The following is a 23,401-nucleotide window of genomic DNA, read 5'->3' on the forward strand; positions in this document are numbered from 1 at the left end:
ACATTAACTAGTCACCAGCCAAAATTCCGTAAGGTTTACTTTGTTGGAACTGGTGCCCCACTCCCTTGTTTGCTTAGCAAAGAAGTTTGTTGTGTTGTGTTGTTATTAAGCCTTTGAGTTAGACTCTGCTTTAGTCGCTTATGGGCAGTATAGACCAGTATTCTCAGTTCTACATGAATGACGTGAAAAACCTGTGCAAAAACTAGACATTAATATGTCATTAGGGTCACAAGGAATTAAGTAGTAAAACAAAAAAGTGTTCACTATTTTGAAGTTCAAAACTAATTGTTTAATTGATTTCTCAAAACTTGTATATTTCAGGCAAACTATTTCGAGAGAAGTTTTCAGCAGGACCAAAAGATCAAAAGGATAACATGTGAGTTGTGTTTTAATTATCTTTTATGTTTGTTTATATATTAATTTAAAAATTATAAAGAACAGAACGGTAAAAGTCACAATTTTGTTTATTTTGACACCAAGTCCCTACCATCCGCACAAAGTACAAGACAAATCTTTTTTTTTTTATCTTTTTTTTTTTTACTGTTGACACATATATGAAATACTATGTGAAAAGACCTTTAAATGGCATTTTTTTCGAGGCAGTACTGTCACAACAGGATACATTTGCCCAAGTTTTTCTTACCACATATGAACAGACCAATGTCGGCCCTTATCACTGTTGGCCCTAATCACAACTGAAAGGAAAGTTTTCTGAGACCCCTGGCAAGTTAATGTTTTGGGGTAACAAAAAAAAAGGGTAATTTGTCGATTTTGCAAGTTCAAAAAACATACTCTAGACTTATGCATTATGCGAAAAATAGCACAAGGGTGAAACTTAAAGCAATAATTTGTTTTCTCAAGGAAGGCCAAGGATGATACTTTTTAGTCATAAAAGGTTTTTCAGACCCCAAAATTAGTCTAAAATGGCAACAACAAAAAAGGCTGTAACAATGGCAATTGGATTTATTTTGAATTGAACATGCGTTTTTGTTTACTTGCACCCCAGGGCCCTTGCATCCACAAAGTTTAAACAAAATTCATTTTTTGACCGTGAGCACATAGTTTGTATAAGTCAAATATTTACCTGAACTGACTCTGGGGCATTTACCATGGCTTTGAGCAAGATAAGTAAAATAAGTGCAGTTTTTTAAACTTACAATAGTTGTTATCATGACAGTCATCAAATCAGAGCTGTCAACGCCATAGAGTATAAGGCCGTGTCCGAAACGACGACTTCGGCTACAGCTACGTCTAGATCAGCGCGTCTTCCAGTGTTGAAGAATAGGCAGACGCGCGCGCCCTAGCCGTAGCTGTAGCCGAAATCGCCTAACTCTATTGTCAACGCACAGCTCTCTAGACGTCATGACGTCATTTGAGTAGGGCGCCCTCAGCTGGTATATGTGTAAAGAATGTCCCAAATTCTGTGCGCTTTGCGTACATTAGTTGCGTTTCGTTTCGTGTCTTGGTGGTGCATATAAGGTCCATTATAAAAAAAAACTTCGCACTAAAAGATGTAAATATTATCTAAACATACTGCATCTGATTCCGATGAATTGCTACGAATGGTTATTCAGTTTTGTATGTAGTTAGTTTGCGCGTGTTTCTATGAGCTGTAAGTGCATAATTTCCGCACGTAAGAAGCAAATACTGCTTAGCAGAAATGAGCAGGATACTTGAGTGGCATTCTGTGGATGATAGCCGTATTCCGAAAGCTAATTTTTGTTTGTTATGTGGTTTCGGACTCTCTTTCTATTCGCGTGTTTTTGTTAACTTCACTGGCTGCATGATGGTAGGCCTACACCTTTGCCCAACTTCAGCACAAAAGCCTGCTAAGCACGGGGTAATCTTACTTAGCAAAAAAGGGTTACCAGCCAACATTACATGAAGCCTATATACTGTTGCGACTGTTGCCCCACTCATTCTGTGCTAAACAGAGGAACTTGTCAAGCAGTTGAATGGCTTTATGAAATTATACTCTGTTCATTTCAGTTGTGTTATTCAGCCTTCGTGTGAAGACTCTGCTATGATGTTCGGAACGTCAGGCCAGAAAAACAACAAAGTTAAAACTTTGTTGTTTTCACTTCATTTTAAAGGCAGTGGACACTATTGGTAATTACTCAAAATAATTATTTTCATAAAACCTTTCTTGATTACGAGTAATGGGGAGAGGTTGAGTGTATAACAAAATGTGAGACAGCTCCCTCTGCGAAGTAATTTTCCAAGCATTTGATTTCGAGACCTCAGATTTAGAATTTGAGGTCTCGAAATCAAGCATCTGAAAGCACACAACTTCGTGTGACCATGGTGCGCGACAAGGTTTGTTATTTTATGCATATGTTGAGATACATCAACTGTGTAGACAGGTCTTTGATAATTACCAATAGTGTCCAGTGTCTTTAAAGCAGTCTTTTAAAGTCACCTGGAAGTGGTATTTTTTCAAAATAAAGCTTTTGTCACTAATATATGTGTTTTGGTGAGTGGAATGTGAATAAACAGTTAACTAAGGTTTTAAAAAATCAGTTCTTATATTATTTACAAATTTAAGAGTAGACCCCGACCCGAGAGGGCGCTGCTCGTGACGTCAATCGAGGCAGACTTTGCCTGTAATGCGTAGAGTAAACAACCAAGTAGTGAGTTTGTACGTTTCAAATTTAAGATTTTTTTGTTTTTTTGCGGCAATGCCGACCAGGTGTATTGCTGCTGAATGCAGTAAAACACTTTTTGAAACGTACCAACTCACGACTTGGACGTACATGTACTTTGCACGTGTGTTTACTATACGCATTGCAGGCAAAGTCTGCCTCGATTGACGTCACAAAAGGGGTAGGCGGAGTCAGCTCCCCAAACAACTATATATTTTTTAAACATATAAATCGTGACAAACAATTACTAAAAAAATGTTTTATTGTTCGTAAGCATATACTCTTTTGTTTGAAAAAAAAGAAAAATCTATTTCCAGGTGACTTTAAGCAAATGATAGCCTTTCTTGAAAGCATATTTCTTTTTGTTGAGCTACTTTTTGTTTTCTGTGTGCTTTCGGACTCTCTCTCCCTCTCTCTCTCGATTCGTGGTTTTTCTACTCCACTGCTCATGATTGGGACACTATCTGTTCGTGTCTGTTGTGTTGTCATTTTGCCATTCGAGAAAGACTCTGTTATAGGTTCGAAACGTCAGGCCATTAACAATCACACTCTTTGTTTTAAGCAGCTCTATATGAATTTCTTCAACAATGGGTACTAATCCTGTATGTAAACTAAACCGTACAATACACAACATGCTGTACCACGGCACAGCTAAAGTAATTGACGGCTCTGGTTATGGCAAATAAATCCCAGCTCGCAAAAAAGGCACAACTCACTTGTGTGTTTAGTACATAGATGTGCTCAGGCCTTTAGTCGTATCGATCCGAATAGAGTGAATGTTCAATCAAAGAGCGAGTCAATCAAGAAGCCTAGTGGTACAGCTGCTCTCATTATGCCCCCCCCCCTTCCCCTTTCAAACATCCCACAGTAGCTTTGTTTGCCCAGCCTTGCCCAGTCATCAGTAATAGAACAAAAAAACTGTCAATTGCGGACAAAGAAACAACAAATGCACTAATCAATGTCTTATGTAACACTCTCATTTGGCTTTTCTCTTTAGATTTTAATTAAAGCGCGAAGGTGGAAGTGTGCAATGTGCACCACCGTGTGATGTGTTCTGGCGGGTTTTTCCCGGCCGTGGTTTAGGCCGATGTGACGGCGTAAAAAACAATCAAGATACGCTCGCAGCGTTCTTGCTTGCGTAATTTGCCTGAAAAGCATCTTAAGATGCTGTATGGGTCTGTTCTAGTAAACCATAGTTCTAGTTTTTCTCAGCATCAGAGATCCTTTGTAAAACTATCATCATGTGATAGGTTTTGAGGCCTACCTGCTTCTGCCGTTGCTGCCTACTCAGCACAGGCTTTAAAGCCATTGGACACTTTCTGCGCAGAACAACAATTAAAAGTTCACAGAATTTTACAAATAACTTACAGGGTTTACAGAATGTAATGGTGAAAGACTTCCCTTGAAACATTATTCCATTTTTGAGAAAACATTAAAGCAATTATCAATTCTCGATATCGAGAATAACGGATTTATTTTAAACACATGTCATGACACGGCGAAACGTGCGGAAACAAGGGTGGGTTAGTTTCCCGTTATTTTCTCCCGACTCCGATGGCCGATTAAAGGATTTGGGTACTTTTTGCAACACAAAACACGACGTCCACAGATTTACATTAAACGTACACCGTTTGAAGATAATGATAGTTGAAAGCGTTCCTTAAAATATAAGTTGCTGAGTTGCTGTAGTTTTTGATAAATTGCAATGTCATGAAATTACATTTTTACATGCTAAAATAATTTTAGTCTCATGATCACTGAGGCGAACATTATTTTCATGACATTGTTTTACTGTTTTACTCATTTCTAAAAAACTACAGCACCTAAGCAAGTAATATTTTCAGAGAAGCTTTCTACTATCATTATCTTCAAACTGTGTAAGTTTAGTGTAAATCTGTGGACATTGTGTTTTGTGTTAGAAAAATAGTACATAGACCCTTTAAGCCTAAATTTTCAAAGGGTTGTTATTTTATATTTACGTTGTGATACACGAAGTGTGGGCCACATTCACTTCCATACAACGTTTTCTAACCAATAGTTTTTTATTGCCATTAAAGCCATTATACACTTTCGGTACAGGAACAAAAAAAAGTTCACAGATTGACAAATAATTTACAGGGTTTACAGAAGGTAATGGTGAAAGACTTCTTTTGAAAAATTGTTCCATGAAATGCTTTACTTTTTGAGAAATTATTAAAACAATATCAAATCTCCCTAGCGAGAATTACGGATTTATTTTAAACAAATGTCATGACACGGCGAAACGCGCGTTAACAAGAGTGGGTTTTCCCGTTATTTTCTCCCGACTCCGATGACCGATTTAGCCTAAATTTTCACAGGTTTGTTATTTTATATATAAGTTGTGATACACGAAGTGTGGGACTTGGACAATACTGTTTACCGAAAGTGTATAACGGCTTTAATTTGAAGAGTGATTACCAAACATATACCATGTCCTTGTCTATGTTCTGAGTAAGAGTGCATGAGTACAATCGAGAATACTTTGCCGAGCAATTTTGATCTTTATAATTTATTTCCCAAACTTTAGCAGTAACTCAGGCAGAAAAACAAACTATCCCTTGAGGATTGGTTCTGGTATGAACTTAATAACCACAGAGCGACTGATTGAAACCAATTAACTCCCTTTTTAAAATCTCCAGAGCTCCTTTGCCGAATTTTTGTAGACATGGCTAATTAGGAAATAATTTATTCAAGCCTTCAAGCATATTGACACCTTACCTCGTGGCTTCCAATCAACGGGTATTTTGTATCCAATTAGAGACTCTCGCCTGCTTGCAGAATGAAAGGCCTTCGTTTCTAATTATATCCATTTGGTAGATCTATATTCTTTATGGTCGTGGTCTGATATTGGACTGGATGATTATTAGACAACAACTAAAACACTAATTGTTCCTAGTTGCTATATGAATGCCCACAGCAATTTAGTTGCTAAGAATGCGTAGCAATTTTGAATCTCCTATTAACTTAAATTGGCAGCTTTAGTTCACAATGGGTTTGTTTGAAAACACTGTCTAGATTTCCCCCCCCCCTTATTTTCGTCTGGGATATGCCCAATTTAAAAGCGCTGCTTAACGGTAAGCAAGTTTTTTGTGCTTACTGTAGTGTACAAAATGCTATGATGCAAACGTATTTCACATGTAAGCAGAACATTTAGGCGGCCATATTGCGCATTCACCGTGAATTTCCATTGTGACGTCATTTATTTTCGTGCAGTAAGCCCTTTAGCATGCCTTTTGCGTGCTTACGGTTAGCAAGCGTTATGAAATTGCTCAGTAAGCACAACATCGGCCACTAAGCAGCTCGATGAAATTGGGTCTGATATTGGACTGATTATTAGACAACTGCTAAATTACTTATTGTTCACAGTTGCTATAAATTCTAAGTTGTTATGAAACTCCTATTAAGTTCAATGGGCCGCTTAGTAAACAATGGATTTGTTTGAATACAGTCTAAACGCTGTCAAAGGCATTTTTTAATTATTCTTTTAAAGGGATAATTGCCTTACGTCTCTCAAAACAAATTGTTTGAAATTTCTTATCCTTCGTTAGAGCTGTCCATGCACTCAAACACCTTTGTTGTAGTGAGCAGTGATTATAAAAATCATAAGTTTGCATCTGAAAATTCAACAATGGTAACTATACTGTCCACCTTGTAGAACAGTCAAAACATTCTCTTTACAAAACAAAACAAAATATGTCCATATTTATACCCAAATCCTCATGATATATATTTTGGAATAAAGGGATATTTGTGTGAATCATTAAATTCTGCTTTTGAAATATCTTCACAACAAGAAGCGATTCATAACAAACGCTTTTTAACGCCCAAATCCAATGGCAATTTCCTCCTTTGACATTACCTTCATGATTGTCGATAACCGAGCGAAGAAGGAAAGCAATAGACCTTTATCACGGTACAGCCATCTTGCATTTCTACAATTGATAACAATGTTATAGTCTGGTTCCTGTTTGCAAAATGGTTGTTAGCATTCATTATTTGATACGAGGAACATGACCAAGATGGAGGCAACATGATAATGGTCTATACTGCAAATCTGAAATATTTTAATCTTGATATAAACCTCCACACATCCTGAGAAATATCCCGTCTGAGTATAAGACATTTATACTCAGTTCTTATTTCGATTTAGCAGATCGAAATAAGCATGTATATGACCACTCATGCAACCCCCCTGACAACAAAATAAGTCACCATCTAATTTGCTATTACATTTTCACACGTTGGTTTATGCAGTAGCATTAGGCACACTGTCACACCGTTGGTAGTATTGTCAAAGACCAGTGTTCTCACTTGGTGTATCTTATTATACGAATGCAGTTATAAATCTATATAGATTTTTAAGTTGCAAGACAATAATGAAAGAAAACAAAAACCTAATGCTGCACAAAATGTTGTGTGCGTTTATGCCCGACGAGTGTAACGCTCGTGCGAGACGGAGCGCCGCTGGCCCCCACGAACCACCTCTCCGACGAGTGCCTCCGACTCTGCACTTTGCCGTGCACCCAGAACAGGAGAAAGGATTCATTCAGGCCTAGGCCCAATTTCATAGAGCTACAAAGCACGCACATTTGCTTAGCATGAAATGTTTGCCCAGATACAAAAAACAACAACAGAATAACCAACAAAATTTCTACTTGATTTTCAAGATAAGCAAACGACAGCTAAATACCAGTAACAAGCAATATAACAAATGGAAATTTTGTTGGTAATGGTAATCCTGTTTTTATCAAGGAAGAAATTTCATGCTAAGCAAATTTTTGTGCTTAGCAGCTCTACGAAATTGGGCCCAGGTCTTTCTCAAATTCAAATATTTAAGTGAGACCCTAACCTCTTTCTAAAAAACTACGTTACATCAGAGGGAGCAATTTCTCACATACTATCAACATCTCTCCGTTGCTAAAACAAACTCCACTTGGGAACAATGTTTAGATTTCCTCAATCTTTAATAATAATTTCACAATCGGAACATGAGTAAATAAATAAACAAAATTGATACATGAGATGTGTTACTTTGTATACCTACAGTAATTCATTAATTACATGTAACATTAGTCAACCATAAATAATTAATAATAATATAATAAAACTGGTGGTTTATTGTGTCTTAAGAGTGAAGCTTCTGCCACTCGACAATTGCAAACAAATAACATACATGAAAATAGTGCATTAACACAAATACTGTTTCAGAATAACAAATATATAATTAAACTTGTAGGTTTTCAACCTCGACCCTACCATGAGGTTTGTTGTCACCTCTTGGGTCGATTCAACAGGGACCAGGGGTGGGTTTCACAAAGAGTTAAGACTAGTCTTATCTCGAGTTAGGACGTGTTACTCGTCCTAACTTAGGACTAGCTTTAAGATAAGATGTTTTAAATAATTCAAATAATTTAAATAATCCCTAAATAGTCCTATATGACTATTTCTATAAGTTAGGACTATAATTATGAATCAACCCCAGACTCAAACCTGTTTTTGATAATTAAAGACACTGGACACCTTTGGTAATTATCAAGGACCAGTATTCTCACTTGGTGTATCAACATGTGCTATAAATAACAAATCTGTGAAAATTTGAACTCAATTGGTCATCGAAGATGCAAGGGAACAATGAAAGATAAAAACACGTGCTTTCAGATACCTTAAAGGGTCACATATTTGGATGAGAAATTACCTCTTTATAATAAACTATTACTTTAGAGGGAGCTGTTTATCACAAAGTTTGTACTAGCTATCCATTGCTCGTTACCAAGTAAGTTTTTAACAATTATTGTTTTAGACAATAGTGTCCAGTGCCTTAGAGATGTAAATAGCAGTGAACCAGTCACAAACAACACATATGCTTTGCTACTTTACTTGGTAACCTTTTCAGTTTTGTATTTTGTGCCTGAACAATGATATCCCGACAGAGACGAAACCTAGACGCCTCACATATAATAATTAACAAATAAATAACTGGTCTATATACAACTTTTCGTACATTTTCCGTCCAGGTCCACTTGATTACTAGTTCCTTTTACCCTTCCATTAGTTTTCTGTAAACCTTAACCAAAATATAGATATACACTTTTTAATAATTATGTTGAAATGAATAATAGCTTTTGCCCGTAATTTTAGTTTGTGATGTGTTGGGATCAACGTTGCAACCTCTTTCCCACCGTAGGTCTGTAGCCAGCCCCCTGTCTTGTTGTCATGGTAAATAGTTCCTCCTATCAGAATACTGTTTTGAGCGAGCTCCACACTTTCTGATAAGCTCTTCCAACAGCTTTATTCCACAAACTGCATCTCTTTGGAGCTCCATGCCTGGTGGATGTCCCCCCCCCCCCATCCTACAATATAGAACCTTTTAAAAGGAATATCCATTCCTTACCTTCAGCTCCCCTGAGTTGTTTTCACGTTCAATTTTTGTTCTTCTTGTATCCCCATACCAAGAGTGGCTTTAACCATTGTTTAGGGCGAACATGCATACAAAAAGGTCTATACCTTGCACTTGCACTTGTTAACAGAGCATTTTTGCCCATGCAGTTTTAACTGCAATTCAATACCACGTCGAGGCATGTGACTTATATTTAGCCATTGAGGTTCTACCTCAATTATTTAGCCAATTAATTGGCAATTAATTTGATAGGCACAACACGAGATTTCTGAGAAAAGCTCACTGCAAATTCGAGTGACGTGTGTGTAGATTCTTAAATTAGAAGTGTTTCACTCGCAATACGAAAATAGAACTGCTTAATAAAGGAGTGTGACAGAATTCGTAAGAAACAAAAACCGTTTGAAGATCACAGATTTACTTAAAACGTACACGGTCTAATGATGATGATAGTTAATACCTTGAAGTATTTCTATCTGAAAAAATGTCATATTTGTAACAATCTCAAAACAACCTAATTTAAATACATTTGTATAACAACTCAAATTCATTAAGGTTATATCATAAGTACCATTTTTCTATAGGTTGTCTTAACTTAAATTAGCAAATATATAAACTTGTTTTATGCCTGCTCATTTGCAAAGCATTGGCCAAGTTCCAGTAGTAACATATGCATGCAATACATGTCATGGGTACCAATGGTCAACAATAGTCAACTATTGTCCCTCGGCCGAACTTGCTCATAGCTGCTTACTTATAATTCAATCAGTAATCAAGCAAATCTAAAGGGCAAAGGAAAGTTTAGGGAGAGTTGTAGTCATTAACTAGGGGTGCACTGAGGAAGTTTAGGGTTTGCTGAAAACGAGGGGTGGACTGGGGTAAGTTTATTGTGAGCTGTAAACGAGGGTGGACTGGGGGAAGTTTAGGGAACTGTAAACGAGGGGTGGACTGTTGGAGTTCTTAGAGAAGACTCTCTCCTGTGTATGGATGTGAGGCAATCATGTGACTTTTGAGGGCGTTTTTCTGGTAGAAGTCTTTGCCGCAATATTGGCAGGCGAATGGTTTCTTGTCTGCATGGGTGCGTCTATGAGTGTTGAGTGTACTGGCTAGGGTGAACCCCTTATTGCATACTTCACAGTGGTATGGTCGTTCACCTAGAGTAAAACAGATCAGAAAAACAAGTTTTAGATAATAAGTTTAACTTTCGTCACACCTTTAGTGTTTGTAGGCATCGTATTCTTTCTACTTTAGTCTGATTTCCGTTTTTGTTTTTTTTTAATCAGAAAATGGGGATTAAAAGCCTTAAAATATTGATCAAACATTATTGTTCTATGACCAAATACCGTGACTGGTGTTTAGTTGGGATGTCCCAACTATGGCTGTAACCCCACCTGAGTTAATATGCCTGTGATTCTTTTAATGTTTTTATAAAATAAACCAATAAATATAATATATATAAACAAAATGTACAGTGCTTACACAAATCGGTGTACTGTGTGAAACCAAATAAATTTTAAATTATCTATTAATCGTTGCGGTATACCCGTTGCTATCTAACTAAAGTGGTCTAGTTGGTATGACACTGCTCTAGAATTGCAAAGGTCGTGGGTTCGAATCCCACCCGAGTAATATGCCTGTGGATTTTGTTTTCAGAGAACTTGGGAAAGTACCGAGTATGTGCTTTCACACATCGGTGTATAAATGTGTGAAACCAAATAAATTGATCATCTATATAATCTCTGCATGTAGCTACCATGCAAGCTCGGTGGTCTATTTGGTAAGACATCTGCTCCCTAGATTGGCAAAGGTTGTTGGTTCAAATCCCACTCGAGTAATATGCATGTGTTTTTCTTCTTCAGAGAACCTGGGAAAGCACTGAGTAAACCGTGGTAACACACGTCGGTCTTTAGGGTTAATACAAATAATATTCTTTATCCCCGATGCAAACTTAACAGATTGAAGTTTGTGCGAAGATTTAAACTTATAACTAATTATTTACCTGTATGCCCGTAAATATGAGCTTGAAGGTTTCCTTTCTGGTTGAAGCCTTTCCCACAGTATGCGCATGTGTACATCTTAACCTCAGAATGGGTTCTCATGTGATATGTCAGGTGGGTTAACTGCTTGAAACCACGCCCACACTTCTTGCACTTATGCGGCTTTTCACCTATTAGGTTTAAATAGTAAACATTCAAACAAAATCAATGCAAAATTCAATACAATTAGAATCCTAGAATTTAGATAATATCAACACACATACAACCAACATTTGAGGAAAGCTATAACCATGCACTGTGTTGATAACGTCATGGTTTGTTCACTGTATTTATAGATCACTTGGATTGGCCGCCATCTTTGATTTCAAACAATGTAAACGTACACACGTGTATGCGCTGCGAATGACTCTCAGCCAATGGTCTTCATTGACCACACAGGCCCTTTTCAAATCCACGGCTTCGGCTTCAGGCTCCGTCTTCTCATCTGAAGCCCTTGGCGCGTACGCAAAGCACCGGCAATTTTCAAAAACAACCGCGGGGCCAAGCCAGCCTGAGCCGAATCCAGAGATGAAGCCGTTGTTTCGAAAAGGGTCGTTGTGTATATCATGTGCAGTAATTAAAGGGGGACCCGACTACCCTGGTGTCCCAATGTGTTAAGCTTAAAGCAGGGGACCCGACTGTTCCGATTTACCGCCTTGCTTATGGTTTTGTTGTACTTGCTGTTTTATTTAATTAATCAAGATGGCCGTCAATACTCACCAGTGTGTGTATAGGAGTGTATCTTCATGTCGATTTTCTGGTGGAATCCCTTGCCGCAGTATTGGCAAATGAACGGCTTGTAGTTGGTGTGAGTTCGCATGTGGGTATGGAGGTTGGATGCACGATTGAAGGCCTGTGTATAAAGAGAGCATTTATATTATCAAGTGAGTCTTGAAGACATCCACACACCACTAGTCGAAACGTCAAGTCACAACCCGGTACTTCTCGGAGAGCCAACAATTCTTAGCTGCTGTATGATTTAAAGCTTTGCATGGTGGACGTATAACTAAGCGAGGTTTGCAGTAAATAGGTTTGCAGTAACACCATCTGAAGTTGTCGAGGTGTTGGGTGTTGAAGCTGCTGCTTCAAACCTAGCTAACAGTGCTGTAATTTGTGGTAATAGCAATAACTGTCTGACTCCGAAGAGCGAACCCCCTTCTCAACATACACACCCCACATATTTGTCGAGCCCCATACATACTTCTCTTTGGTTCCCATCGTTGTGACGTGTTTTTACAGAGGTAAAGAGAAGTGAATAAGTTGCCGCTTTTGTTTTAAAGACATCGTGATGCATCGGTTTCAACGGTTAGCAAACCACCCATGAATACCGACACCACCCTTTCATATTATAGCAGTTACAATAAAGGCCCCCAATTGTTGTTCTATTATTCTTGCTTAGTTTTTCGACATTGGGTACTATAGCTACCAAATCCTCTAGCTTGTTCTTGGTAATTTTTGACACTGTTGACACTGTTGTCATACATACGGCTTGTTTAGAGTTTACATTGTTGCAACTGGTGCCCCGCTCATTTCTGCTTAGCAGTATTTTCTGCCCAACATAATATCAAATTAGGCACTGATATAGCTATACCGAATCAGCTTTCTTGTTATTGCAGTTGCAACTAATGGCCCACTCATTTCTGCTGAGCATTATTGCGGTCTGCTTAACAGCTTTATGAAATTGGGCCCTGATATCTTTGGTAATTATAGTGCCTTACCTTGCCGCACTGTTGGCATACATATGGCTTGACCGTAGTGTGCGTGAGCCGGTGCCGTGTAAGGTTTCCGGGTTGCCTGAAGGCCCGGCCGCACAGCTCGCATTTGAACGGCTTGTCACCAGTGTGGATGCGCTGTAATTAAAGGAAAATAACACAGTTTGAGATCACATGCCACTTGTATTTCTGAATACCATTTTGGCATCATGATCGAAACGTCAAGCTTCTCTTTCCTGAAGACTATTTTGGTATCATATTCGAAATGTCGAACAGTTGTCTCCTGCACAACTCACTTTGGTAACGAGCAAAGGAGAGCTGTACTAAAAAGTAGTTTGAGAAACGACTCCCTCTGAAGTAAAGTAGTTTTAAGAAAGGGGTAATTTCAAAATATTTGAATATATAAAAAAAGGCTTTAGGCCTGAAGCCCTTTTAAGCATTCGAAAGCACACACAACTTACTGTGCAACAAGGCTGTTTTTCCTATTATTTTCATGCAACTTCGATGACCAATTGAGCCCAATTGTTCACAGATTTGTTAGTAATATATGTTGAGATACACCAAGTGAGAATACTGATCTTTGTTAATTACCAAACGTGTCCGGTGCCTTTAATTGAACAAGAAAAAAAATCAATTTCTCAGCCAGTGCAGATGGACGTGACATTTGCACAATCATTTCAGGCAGTCTTTATTTCTCATGATGTCCCATCTTAATATAACACAGTGGCTGAACATAGGCGTACTCATTAGTAACACTTACCCAATCCCCCAAACCAAATAATAACCCCCTTTGATTGTAGACTGCCAACTTAAATCCCTTTTAGATGCCTGTCCTTGCTCAGGCATGCTTGTCCTTTTATTCTTTTGTTTGGTATATCCATATCATTACATTCTTATCACTTCTGTCTCTCATTACCATATATAGTTGTCTTAATGTCTCTTCTCTGGTGGATCGCTCGGCAATTTCCACGGCGAGGATTTGTAATTAAGTTGTCAACATTGGATGATTACGGCGTGTAAGGGCGGAAGGTACGGGGGGAAACGTGAGCTGAGCCCCCCACGGTATTGATCGGGCGGTCGGTACCGTCGCTCGGTCCATTAAAGATTATCCTTGCATCTCGCTCGCCGGTCCTGGCGCGGCCTTCTGTCTTATCTACAGTCAAAGATCCGACGGCTGTTTCAGTCCGAGGTTCATTGTTTTTCGGACGGATAATTAAAACTATAGAACAACACATCAAAGCGTACTTTCTTGTTCTCTGCAGTTTCTTGTAATTATTCTGGTTTTGAATGAAGGCAAGGACTCTCACATGAAAGCGAACTTAATCACTAATAGGCAGTAACCCAATGGAGAGAAGACAATGAAGCAAGTTTCAGTTTTAGGTATTTGACTTTATAGAGCACATCAATGTATAAGAGTACATTCACTGCTATATTCTGGTCTGCAGTTTCATCTTATTTCATTGATTGATTATGGTTGTGAAGCCGATGACTCTCAGAAAAGCGAACTTAGTGTCTGTATTAGCCAAGAACCCAATGGAGAGAAGACTATAGGCAGAAAGTTTCAGTTTAAGGTGTGGGAGGAAAAACCCAGAAAAATATTCCAGGAAAACCCATAATAACCTTTAAGTGGTCCAGCATTTCTGATAGTTGCAGACCAATGTGGAAGTTTCGCGCACTATTGACTGATCCCTTTTTTCCGCTCGAAAACACAGTGCATTGTGTGATATTTCGGTTCGTTCACTTGAAATGCAAAAATGGGCATTTTGAGGTGATTTTTGTGTGAATATTATTGTTTAAGACACAGGACAAATTTGCATGCGGCCTATATATTGATAACTTTTAATGTTTTAAACCCACTTTTGAAATAAAATAATGTCTATGGAAAACAAAAAATGCATTTTGGGATTGGGTAAAACATGGTCTACAATTCACTCGACGAAATAGTCGTAAATAACTCCAGATTGTCACCTGACGCTAAAGGCGACAGGCTCCACACATCCGTATACACATTCCCTATAATTACTTGGTAGTGCAGACTGAGTCACATTCGCCAAAGATCGTTGCGTAACTACGGTTCCGTTCCACTTAGCAAATATCAACTCCGCGGAAATTGTCAATTTCTTTTACCACTCCATTTTGTTTCTCTTTGAAAGAGAAGCAAGTTGTAAACTTTTCAGACTGTTCCATTTCTTATACGGGTAAATACCTATGTCTGTTTGTTTGTTGGGATGTTGGGGTGTTTGTTTTGTTTATTTTTGGTGAAATTGATTAATTTTTGCGCACTCTACCAAAATTAAATCCGCCGCAAATTGTCAATTTCCTTTACAACTCCACTTTGTTTCTCTTTGGAAAGAGAAACAATTTGTTTAGACTGTTCCATTTGTTTTGAGGGGGTAAAATGAAATACTTGTGAATTAACTTTGCTCTTTATCAATATGTTTTTATGCTAACAATTGATTTGGGTAGTTACCAATATCAGTGCCTTTAACCATTGTTTTCTGCTAAACAGCTTCATGAAACTGGGCCGTGTAGTTAAATATCCATGGTGGGGAAACAACTAGATGAGAGGCAACTTCAAGATTTTCGAAACAATTGCAACACGTTGGCAAGATTATAGTTGATGTGAACATTAAGCACTGTGGCGTGCGCTATATGCAGGGGACCCTTCTGAGTTTAAGCCGCTTTGTGTTTGGCAGATCTCGGCCTCAAAACAACAAAGACTCCAGACGGGATCGGCATACGATAGCAAGCGAGGACAAATAAGATGTCAGCAATGAAGCGCTCTTAATTTTCTTTGGCACTTAATTCTTGTCTAGTTGATAATAGAGACAAACAGTGTTCATCTTCGTTTTGGGATATCTAGTGTGCATTCATCAATTAAAGCCGAACAGAAATAAAAACAGGTTTAGCGTCCCCGCCCGCTTCCTTTTTCAGGGATGTGATTTCTCCGTTTTTTAACGGATTTGTTTTTTTCTTTTTTTTTCCCCTAAAAAAAGCGTTCTGGGTTATTTTGAATATAATACAAAAATTAGGAAGAGATATAACCATATAATAAAACACCCCAGATTGCATGGTAGTGCTTTTAAAGGCAGTGGACACTATTGGTAATTACTCAAAATAATTATTGGCATAAAACCTTTCTTGGTGACAAGTATATGGGGAGAGGTTGATGGTATAAAACGTTTTGAGAAACGGCTCCCTCTGAAGTGCCGTAGTTATCGAGAAAGAAGTAATTTTCCACGAATTTGATTTCGGGACCTCACATTTAGAACTTGAGGTCTCGAAATCAACCATCTAAACGCACACAACGTTGTGTGACAAGGGTTATTTTTTCTTTCATTATTATCTCGCAACTTCGATGAATTTTCACAGGTTTGTTATTTTATGCATATGTTGAGATACACCAAGTGAGAATACGGGTTTTGACAATATTACCAATAGTGTTCAGTGTCTTTAAATTTTTTGTCTTTTTTGTTCTCTCTCAACAATCTGCTTTTTAGAGGCCGGTGTCACAGGGAATTCTGCATCTCCCCCCCCCCCGAATGGGGGTTAAACATGGGCTAATGAAGGAGGAGTATTCAAAAGAGGATGCTATCAGAAGTAGTTTGTACACCGTTTGGGGGACCGACTCTCAAAGGGGACATCAATATAAATACGAACAATTTTATTTATTTTAACGATCGCAGCAAAAGAAATCATTAAAAAAGTAACCCATTCGTACCGTCTGTATAATATCATATGTCAGGCGGCCATTTTTGAAGAGAAAAAAATCCTTTCTTAAAAAAAAATGAGGACGCTAAACATGTTTATTTACTTTTGGCCAAACCCACTGAAAGTTCACCCCCACAAATGGACTCCATTGACGGGACCCTCTCCCCCCTATCAGAGCCTCCCAACCTCGCTCATTTATTCCACTCCACATTTCAAGACTGCTCTATTCTGTTAGATTCAAGGGGAGGAGAACTTCTTGTAAACACATTCTATTAGGTGTCCTTTTTCGAATAATTCCTAATGGTAGGAATAATTGTGCATACTTGATGTTGAGGTCACTTCACATTAACTATATAAAGTCGGTTTAAGTCAGTTTTAATCTCCACTTAAAGGCAGTGTATACTTTTGGTATAATCAAAGACCAGTATCATCACTTGGTGATCACTTTAAAGCATAAACAAACCAATATCCAAATGTTGTCGTATTTTTTATTTATATTTATTATTTTTATTTTTTTTATGATACAACAAATAAAATCCAGTTCAGCCTCCTTAAGTCCGTGAAGCTGTTATTTCTTAAATAAACAATATTAATACACATTTGGTCTCAATTGGTCATCAAAGTTGCCAGAAATTAATAAAAGAAAAAACACTATTATTGCAAAGAATATATATATATCAAATATTTCGGTGATCAATGCATCCCTCTTTTCCCAAAACTACATTTAAATTGTGTCTTTATATACGATGCTCGCGCCAGAAAAAATCCACCATCCGACAGAAATGCTGCTGACTAAAATACGGTCAGAATAGCATTTTTTGCTTATAGTTCAATTGCCAGAATCAAAATAATTCCAATATGAACATGAAACAAAGCTTTGTAAAAAAACATCACCCGTTTTTGTCTTCGTTTTGCTCGTTAATTAAACCTTGCCCATCGAATTTGGTTGACAAAGTTGGTCCGGCCATGGTGTGTTTAATGTAAAATTGATGTGTGAAGTTGTTGAATGTTTCACAAAACATTGGTGCAATTTCCTTTAAAATGCAATTGTATTTTGAAGGACTGAATGTGCTTGTTAGAACCTTGTGTGATTCTCTTTTGGGAGGAGTGTTGGCCTTAAAGAAAAGCTATTGGTGTGGTCTCGACGTTTCGAGGAGTAAGCACGGTTGTCTTCAGGAGTGTGTGTTGTTTTGTGATAAACATTTTGTCTGAATCTTATTTATGAGTCCATATTTTTACTTTCATCAGATCTTTAAAATATTCCTAACGATGGCCAAAAATAAAGAAATCACCCGAGTTCGACTAGTCAAGGTATGTAACATAATATTTACATCAAAATATCATAACTTAAAGGTGTTATACATGATTGGTATGGGCTAAGTAACCATCTGAAAGCTTATTGATTAAGAAGTGAAGCATTTTGTCTGTGGACTATTTCCCTCTGAAACGAAGTTTTATTCGATAAAACTGTGTCTGGAAACCTAAAGAAACGGTGATTTGGGGCAAACCAAAATTAAGTACAATGTGTTTATATGCTAAAAATTGTGCAGGATTTTCACACAGCAGATAAAGCCCCAAATTTTATCATTTCATTTTGTCATTTCATATTTAGTTGATTACACAAAACATGAACACCGTGCGCCTATTTTGTCAGCTCTACCAATCCTGTATAATACCTTTAAGTTATTATCTTCAAAGTTTGTTCATCGAAACGTAACTTGACCGCTCACTGTCTTTGATTGGTTTAGTTTTATACAAAGACTTTTGGTAAGAGTTGTTGGAGTCAAACTTATAAACATAAATCGATTTAAAAAGATAATGCACATCACACCTGGCACAACTCAAGGATTTATCTTTCTATATAATGTGAACAGCAATTATTGTCCCCTACATCTGTCAGTTCATCTTCTCATTGAGCGACAGATGCGAGCCGACATTGTTCAAATTGCCAATTGATTCTTTCTGAATGGGATTTCTGCGAGGGATTTCACGTATAAGGAACAACGAAGGGCTGTTCAGATCATGTTCAGATTTTGTATCTGTTATTTGGAGGGGGCACGCTTAGTTGTTTGGGATACTTAAAGAAAGGGATATACTTTTAGTAATAATTGTCAAAGACCAGTATCATCACTTTGTCAATCCCAACATGTATATCTACGAAAATTTGGGCTCAATATTGGTCATCGAAGTTGAAGAGAAATAATGAAAGACAAAATACTATTTTTGCACAAATTTGTCTCGTTTATTAGGATCTGCACGCTTAAAGACAGGGTATATTTTTAGTAATAATTGTCAAAGACCAGTATCCTCACTTGCGTGTATCCCAACAAATAACAAGTCTGTGAAAATTGGGCTCAATTGGTCATCGAAGTTGAAGGGAAATAATGAAAGACAGACAAAACACTATTTTGGCACGAATTTTGTCTGTTTATTTGTTTATTTGTTTGGGGTGCTCGGTGTTTTGTTTTATTTTTCAAAGTTTGACAATCATGGATAATTTAGGAACGTTTTGTTGTCATGAATACTTCTTACCTTGTGTGTTACCAATGTGTTACTTCGGCTGAACCCCTTCCCGCAGACGTCACATATGTACTTCTTGTGCTGTGTGGGCTTCAGGTCGAGTTGGTCCGACGTTTCTTCGTTGTTGATATCAGGAGTTTGTTGGTAGCTTGGGGGGCTTTGCACTACGTCATCAAGCTTGCTCTCATCATGCGATAAGAAAGGATCGTTTTCCTCCGTGACTGCCTCATCGTTTGATAGTTCATTTCTGTCCTGGCAATCTGGGTTGTTCTGGATGTACTCCAAACCCAGTATAGGTTGCCTAGCCGACCTCTTGGATAGCACACGCTCTTTCGGATGCTCTGAACTTCTCAAGAAGTTCCCGTGCTGTGATAAGAAGCCGGCTTGAACTTGAGATGGACTTAAGCTCTTGTGATGTCTTACACCTTGGGTTGGTGGGTGGTTGACGTTTAAGGTGGTATTGGTGTGGTATGTGTATGGATCTTCAAGGTTGTATCGACTTGAAACCTCAAAGCCACCTTCTCTAACTGGGCTATCGGAGGTCAATACCATCACGCGCTCTTGTTTACAGAATGACCTGTAGCCATCAAGCCCGCTACCCCAGTCAGTAGAGTAACGGTTAAAGTCCACGCCTTGAAGTGAAGGTGATTGGGTTGGTGAATCGCCAACTGTGAGTGAGCGTAGACCTGAAGCTGGTGTAGGGCCACCAAGCCCTCGTTGGAATCGAGTTGGATTCCACGGGCGCGGTAAAACAACTTCGACTGGAGTCACAGTTTCATTTGAATGTGTAGACTCACTATCAGGTGTGATGACACCGTGACGTCTCACTTGAAGATCTAGCGGTTCATCTCTGTAGGTACCTGACTTGCCTTCCCATGATTCGCCATCCAAGTAATCACTTGAATATAACTTTGGTGTGGCGCTGCTTTGAATGTCGTCTGCTTGAACATAACTTGGTCGAACATGTTCAAAGGCAGACGTGGATGAAATACGTAAGGGTGACTGTTTTGAATATTTAAGCCGTGATAAATCAATCGGTTCTGGCGTAGGATCCAGACCACGCTCCTCAACACAACGTGCGGATTGTGTTTGGGCGACAGGGTTTAGCACACTCTGTTCTTCAGTTTTTAAATAGTTAGAAAAAGTGATGCGGTGTTTTGACTGTTCTTTGAAGGTGCTTGGCTCATATGAATCAAGTGCATTATAGCGACTTGGGTAAATGTCAACTTTAAGAGGTTTCTTTAAGTCAACATCTTCAACAGCATCTGAAGGAAAACAAACAATTTTGCTTAGATTAATTGATATCATAATTTCTTATTAGAAGAAAATAAATGTATTCAAATTTTCTAGTTATCAAAAAAGCCATTCATTAAACCGTGGCACATACCATATCCCATTTTAAATGAGGGTATTGTGCAATTGTAATAACTCAAACAATAATAATGACCATAACATTTATTACTTGGAAGAACCACTGCACCTGTTGAAAAAAAAAAACATCTGGAGAAACGCTTCCATTCAAAATTTGGCGGGGAATAGTTTTTTTACAGAAGTTTAAAGCCATTGGACACTTTCGGTAAACAGTATTGTCCAAGGCCCACACTTCGTGTATCACAACTTATATATCAAATGACAAACCAATATGAAAATTTAGGCTCAATCGGTCATCGGAGTCGGGAAAAAATAACGGGAAACCCCCGCCCCTGTTTCCTCACGTTTCGCCGTGTCATGACATGTGTTTAAAATAAATCCGTAATTCTCGATATCGAGAATTGATATTGTTTTAATGTTTTCTCAAAAAGTAAAGCATTTCATGGATTAATATTTCAAGAGAAGTCTTTCACCATTGCCTTCTGTAAACCCTGTAAGTTGTTTGCAAATCTGTGAACTTTTAATTTTGTTTCTATTCCGAAAGTGTACAATGGCTTTAAACTATGTACTGGTACCTCCTTTAAAAAGAGCAGCATGTCCTGCCTCCTTAACCATTCGATGTGAATGGCCCCACCCTCTTTATTTTGATAATTTCAAGTGGCTATAAGACGATAATAGCTCGTGGCACGACATGTCCACATAGAGCATGGACTCTCTGCAGGCACATTTTGCACACAGTACACCTTCAACGCAATAAAACATAAAACATGCGCTTGTGTGGGGCGAGGAGGGGTCTGGTTTGAGATCACTCTTTGTATGTAAAACGCTTCAGGTCTGAAGTAGTTTTAATATTTGAGTGAGAAATTACTTCTTTCTCGAAAACTACGTCACTTCAGAGGGAGCCGTTTCTCACAATGTTTATACTATCAACCTCTCCCCATGACTCGTTACCAAGTAAGGTTTTATGCTAATAATTACTTTGAGTATATTACCAATAGTGTCCACTGCCTTTAAACCATTTCGACCTGGCCTAATATGCAGTCATTTGGCCGCAGTTTTGTTGCAAAATAAGGGGAACAAAATGAGAAGTATAATCAAATGTTGAATGTCCAGGAGTTACTGATTCGCTTTTCGGCATATACTCTCCGTTGCTTGCTGGCGTTCGGCACTTTCGCCTTCACTCTCTTGTTTCTTCAGTCACGCTATGCCAGGCCTGTATGATTCGGTTTTGAAAGGGCGCCAAAGCATTTTCTCCTTGTTAAAGGGCACTCTATTTTTTTACTGGAGCATGAGTGGCAATCGCCATCGTTGCCTCCGTGAAGTAATCAGGCTTGTTATTCGTTTGATGGATTTCTGTTTACTTATTATTTTGTTTGTTTGTTTGTTTGTCGTTTATTTGTTTGTCTGTTTGCTTGTCTGTTTGCTTGTCTGATTGTTTGTTTGTTTGTTAGTTTGTTTGCTTGTTTGTTTGCTTGTTTGCTTGAGCTTCATCCTACCTGTATTGTAGTCTCTTTCCAGTCGCTCGTGTTGGTTTGTCCTGGTCTTCTTGACAAGGAAAGCCCTCGGCATGTTGAAACAAAAGGCGTCAAAGACCGTCTTTAGACTGCAAGAGAAATGAACAAGTTGTTACAAAAGTAATTTCGAGTTTTACTCCACCTTTAAAGGCAGGGTCATATTTTTTTAATATTTCTTTTAAATACTTTAAACATATGTATTGGAAACTTATTAAAAAAGAGCAAGTCACTTGTGAAAGTGTTTAAGCCGAAGACAGTGTCTATACTTGCCGAGAACTGTGAAATGGTATTATGGCCGATTATACCTTATCTGCTAAGCATACTTTATTTGGTTTAGCTATTGTCTTTGCTTATAGACGATGTGACCTGTGACGTCACATGTTTACAAAAGAGCCACCAAGCCTGGACTTCCTGAAGGCATAATTTGTACACAGCCCAATGGAAAAAAACATAAAATCTTAAATTTTATGAAAATTGCACTGTCCAACTCTTATCAACGTTTGATTTGATGAAAGGGGGCACATCTCAAAACTTTTATTTTCATAACTCTTGGATTTTGTGTTGGAAATTATAACACAAAATTTCAACTTTCCCATATGACCTGTGCAGTATCTTGCCTGCCAGATACTAGCTAAAGAATGTACATGGTCACACCTATGGTCTGTTTCAAGTCGCTTAGACAAGTATATACTTCAATGGTCATAAAACTTTAAAGCAAGATAGATTATTTCATTGTTATCATAAAACGAAAACAGTGGCATAAAATAGTATACAAGCTAAGGTATTACAGTAAATACAAATATGCAGGTACTTAAAGTAAGAAAACACCCGCTTCGAAAGTGGAGACGTTATTTATTATCAAAACATGTTTTGTTTTCTGTTTTTATCGTAGTAGTATTTCAAAATATAAGACGGGGCGAGCCCAAAGTATTAGGTGTGTTTATTCACTTCTTAGTTTGAGTAGTTAATACCTACATGTCAAATATAACGTAAACACAAAAGCTTAGCATTTCTTTACCTGCAAAAATGCAGGGCGATTAGAACTTACACTGATTAGGTAAATTTTCACCACCGGAAGCTGCAGACAGACTTAATACCATTTTATTTTTTTCTTGTCTGACCATAGGTATGAAGCTTTCATTTTAAGTACGATGCGGGCAGTGATTCTCGTATACGAGAAAATTTTCCTCACTTAGGACTAGTCCTATGAATATTTAAAAACACTGGACACTCTTGGAATAGTCAAAGACCAGTCTTTTCACTTGCTGTATCTCAACATACGCATAAAATAACAAACCTGTGGAAATTTGAGCTCAATCGGTCATCAAAGTTCCGAGATATTAATGAAAGAAAAAAGCACAATCTGAGGCGAAATCAAACTCGTGGAAAATTACTTCTTTTTCGAAAACTACGTCACTTCCAGAGAGAGCCGTTTCTCACAATGTTGCACTACTATACACTTCTCCCCATTACTCGTAAT

General features: G+C 38.0%; 2 protein-coding genes across 2 annotated transcripts in view; one reads left to right on the forward strand and one right to left on the reverse strand.

Annotated features, from left to right (window-relative positions):
- Positions 1-10,017: 10,017 nt before the first annotated feature.
- LOC117305733 (zinc finger and SCAN domain-containing protein 21-like) lies at positions 10,018-21,976 on the reverse strand. Its single transcript, XM_033790611.1, has 6 exons — positions 21,904-21,976; positions 19,049-20,301; positions 12,812-12,943; positions 11,814-11,946; positions 11,057-11,224; positions 10,018-10,211 (listed from the first exon to the last, which is right to left on the reverse strand). Exons 1-6 carry the CDS (start codon positions 21,974-21,976, stop codon positions 10,018-10,020), a joined length of 1,953 nt encoding a protein of 650 aa, XP_033646502.1.
- LOC117305744 (mRNA-capping enzyme-like) overlaps positions 17,765-23,401 on the forward strand; it is a 39,503-nt gene continuing 33,866 nt past the window's right edge. The window contains exon 1 of the mRNA XM_033790620.1: positions 17,765-17,827. The gene's annotated coding sequence lies outside the window, so the exon portion shown is untranslated. The remainder of the gene's footprint in view (positions 17,828-23,401) is intronic.

The sequence above is a fragment of the Asterias rubens genome, unplaced genomic scaffold (assembly GCF_902459465.1).
Source record: "Asterias rubens unplaced genomic scaffold, eAstRub1.3, whole genome shotgun sequence".
NCBI classification, from domain to species: Eukaryota; Metazoa; Echinodermata; class Asteroidea; order Forcipulatida; family Asteriidae; genus Asterias; species Asterias rubens.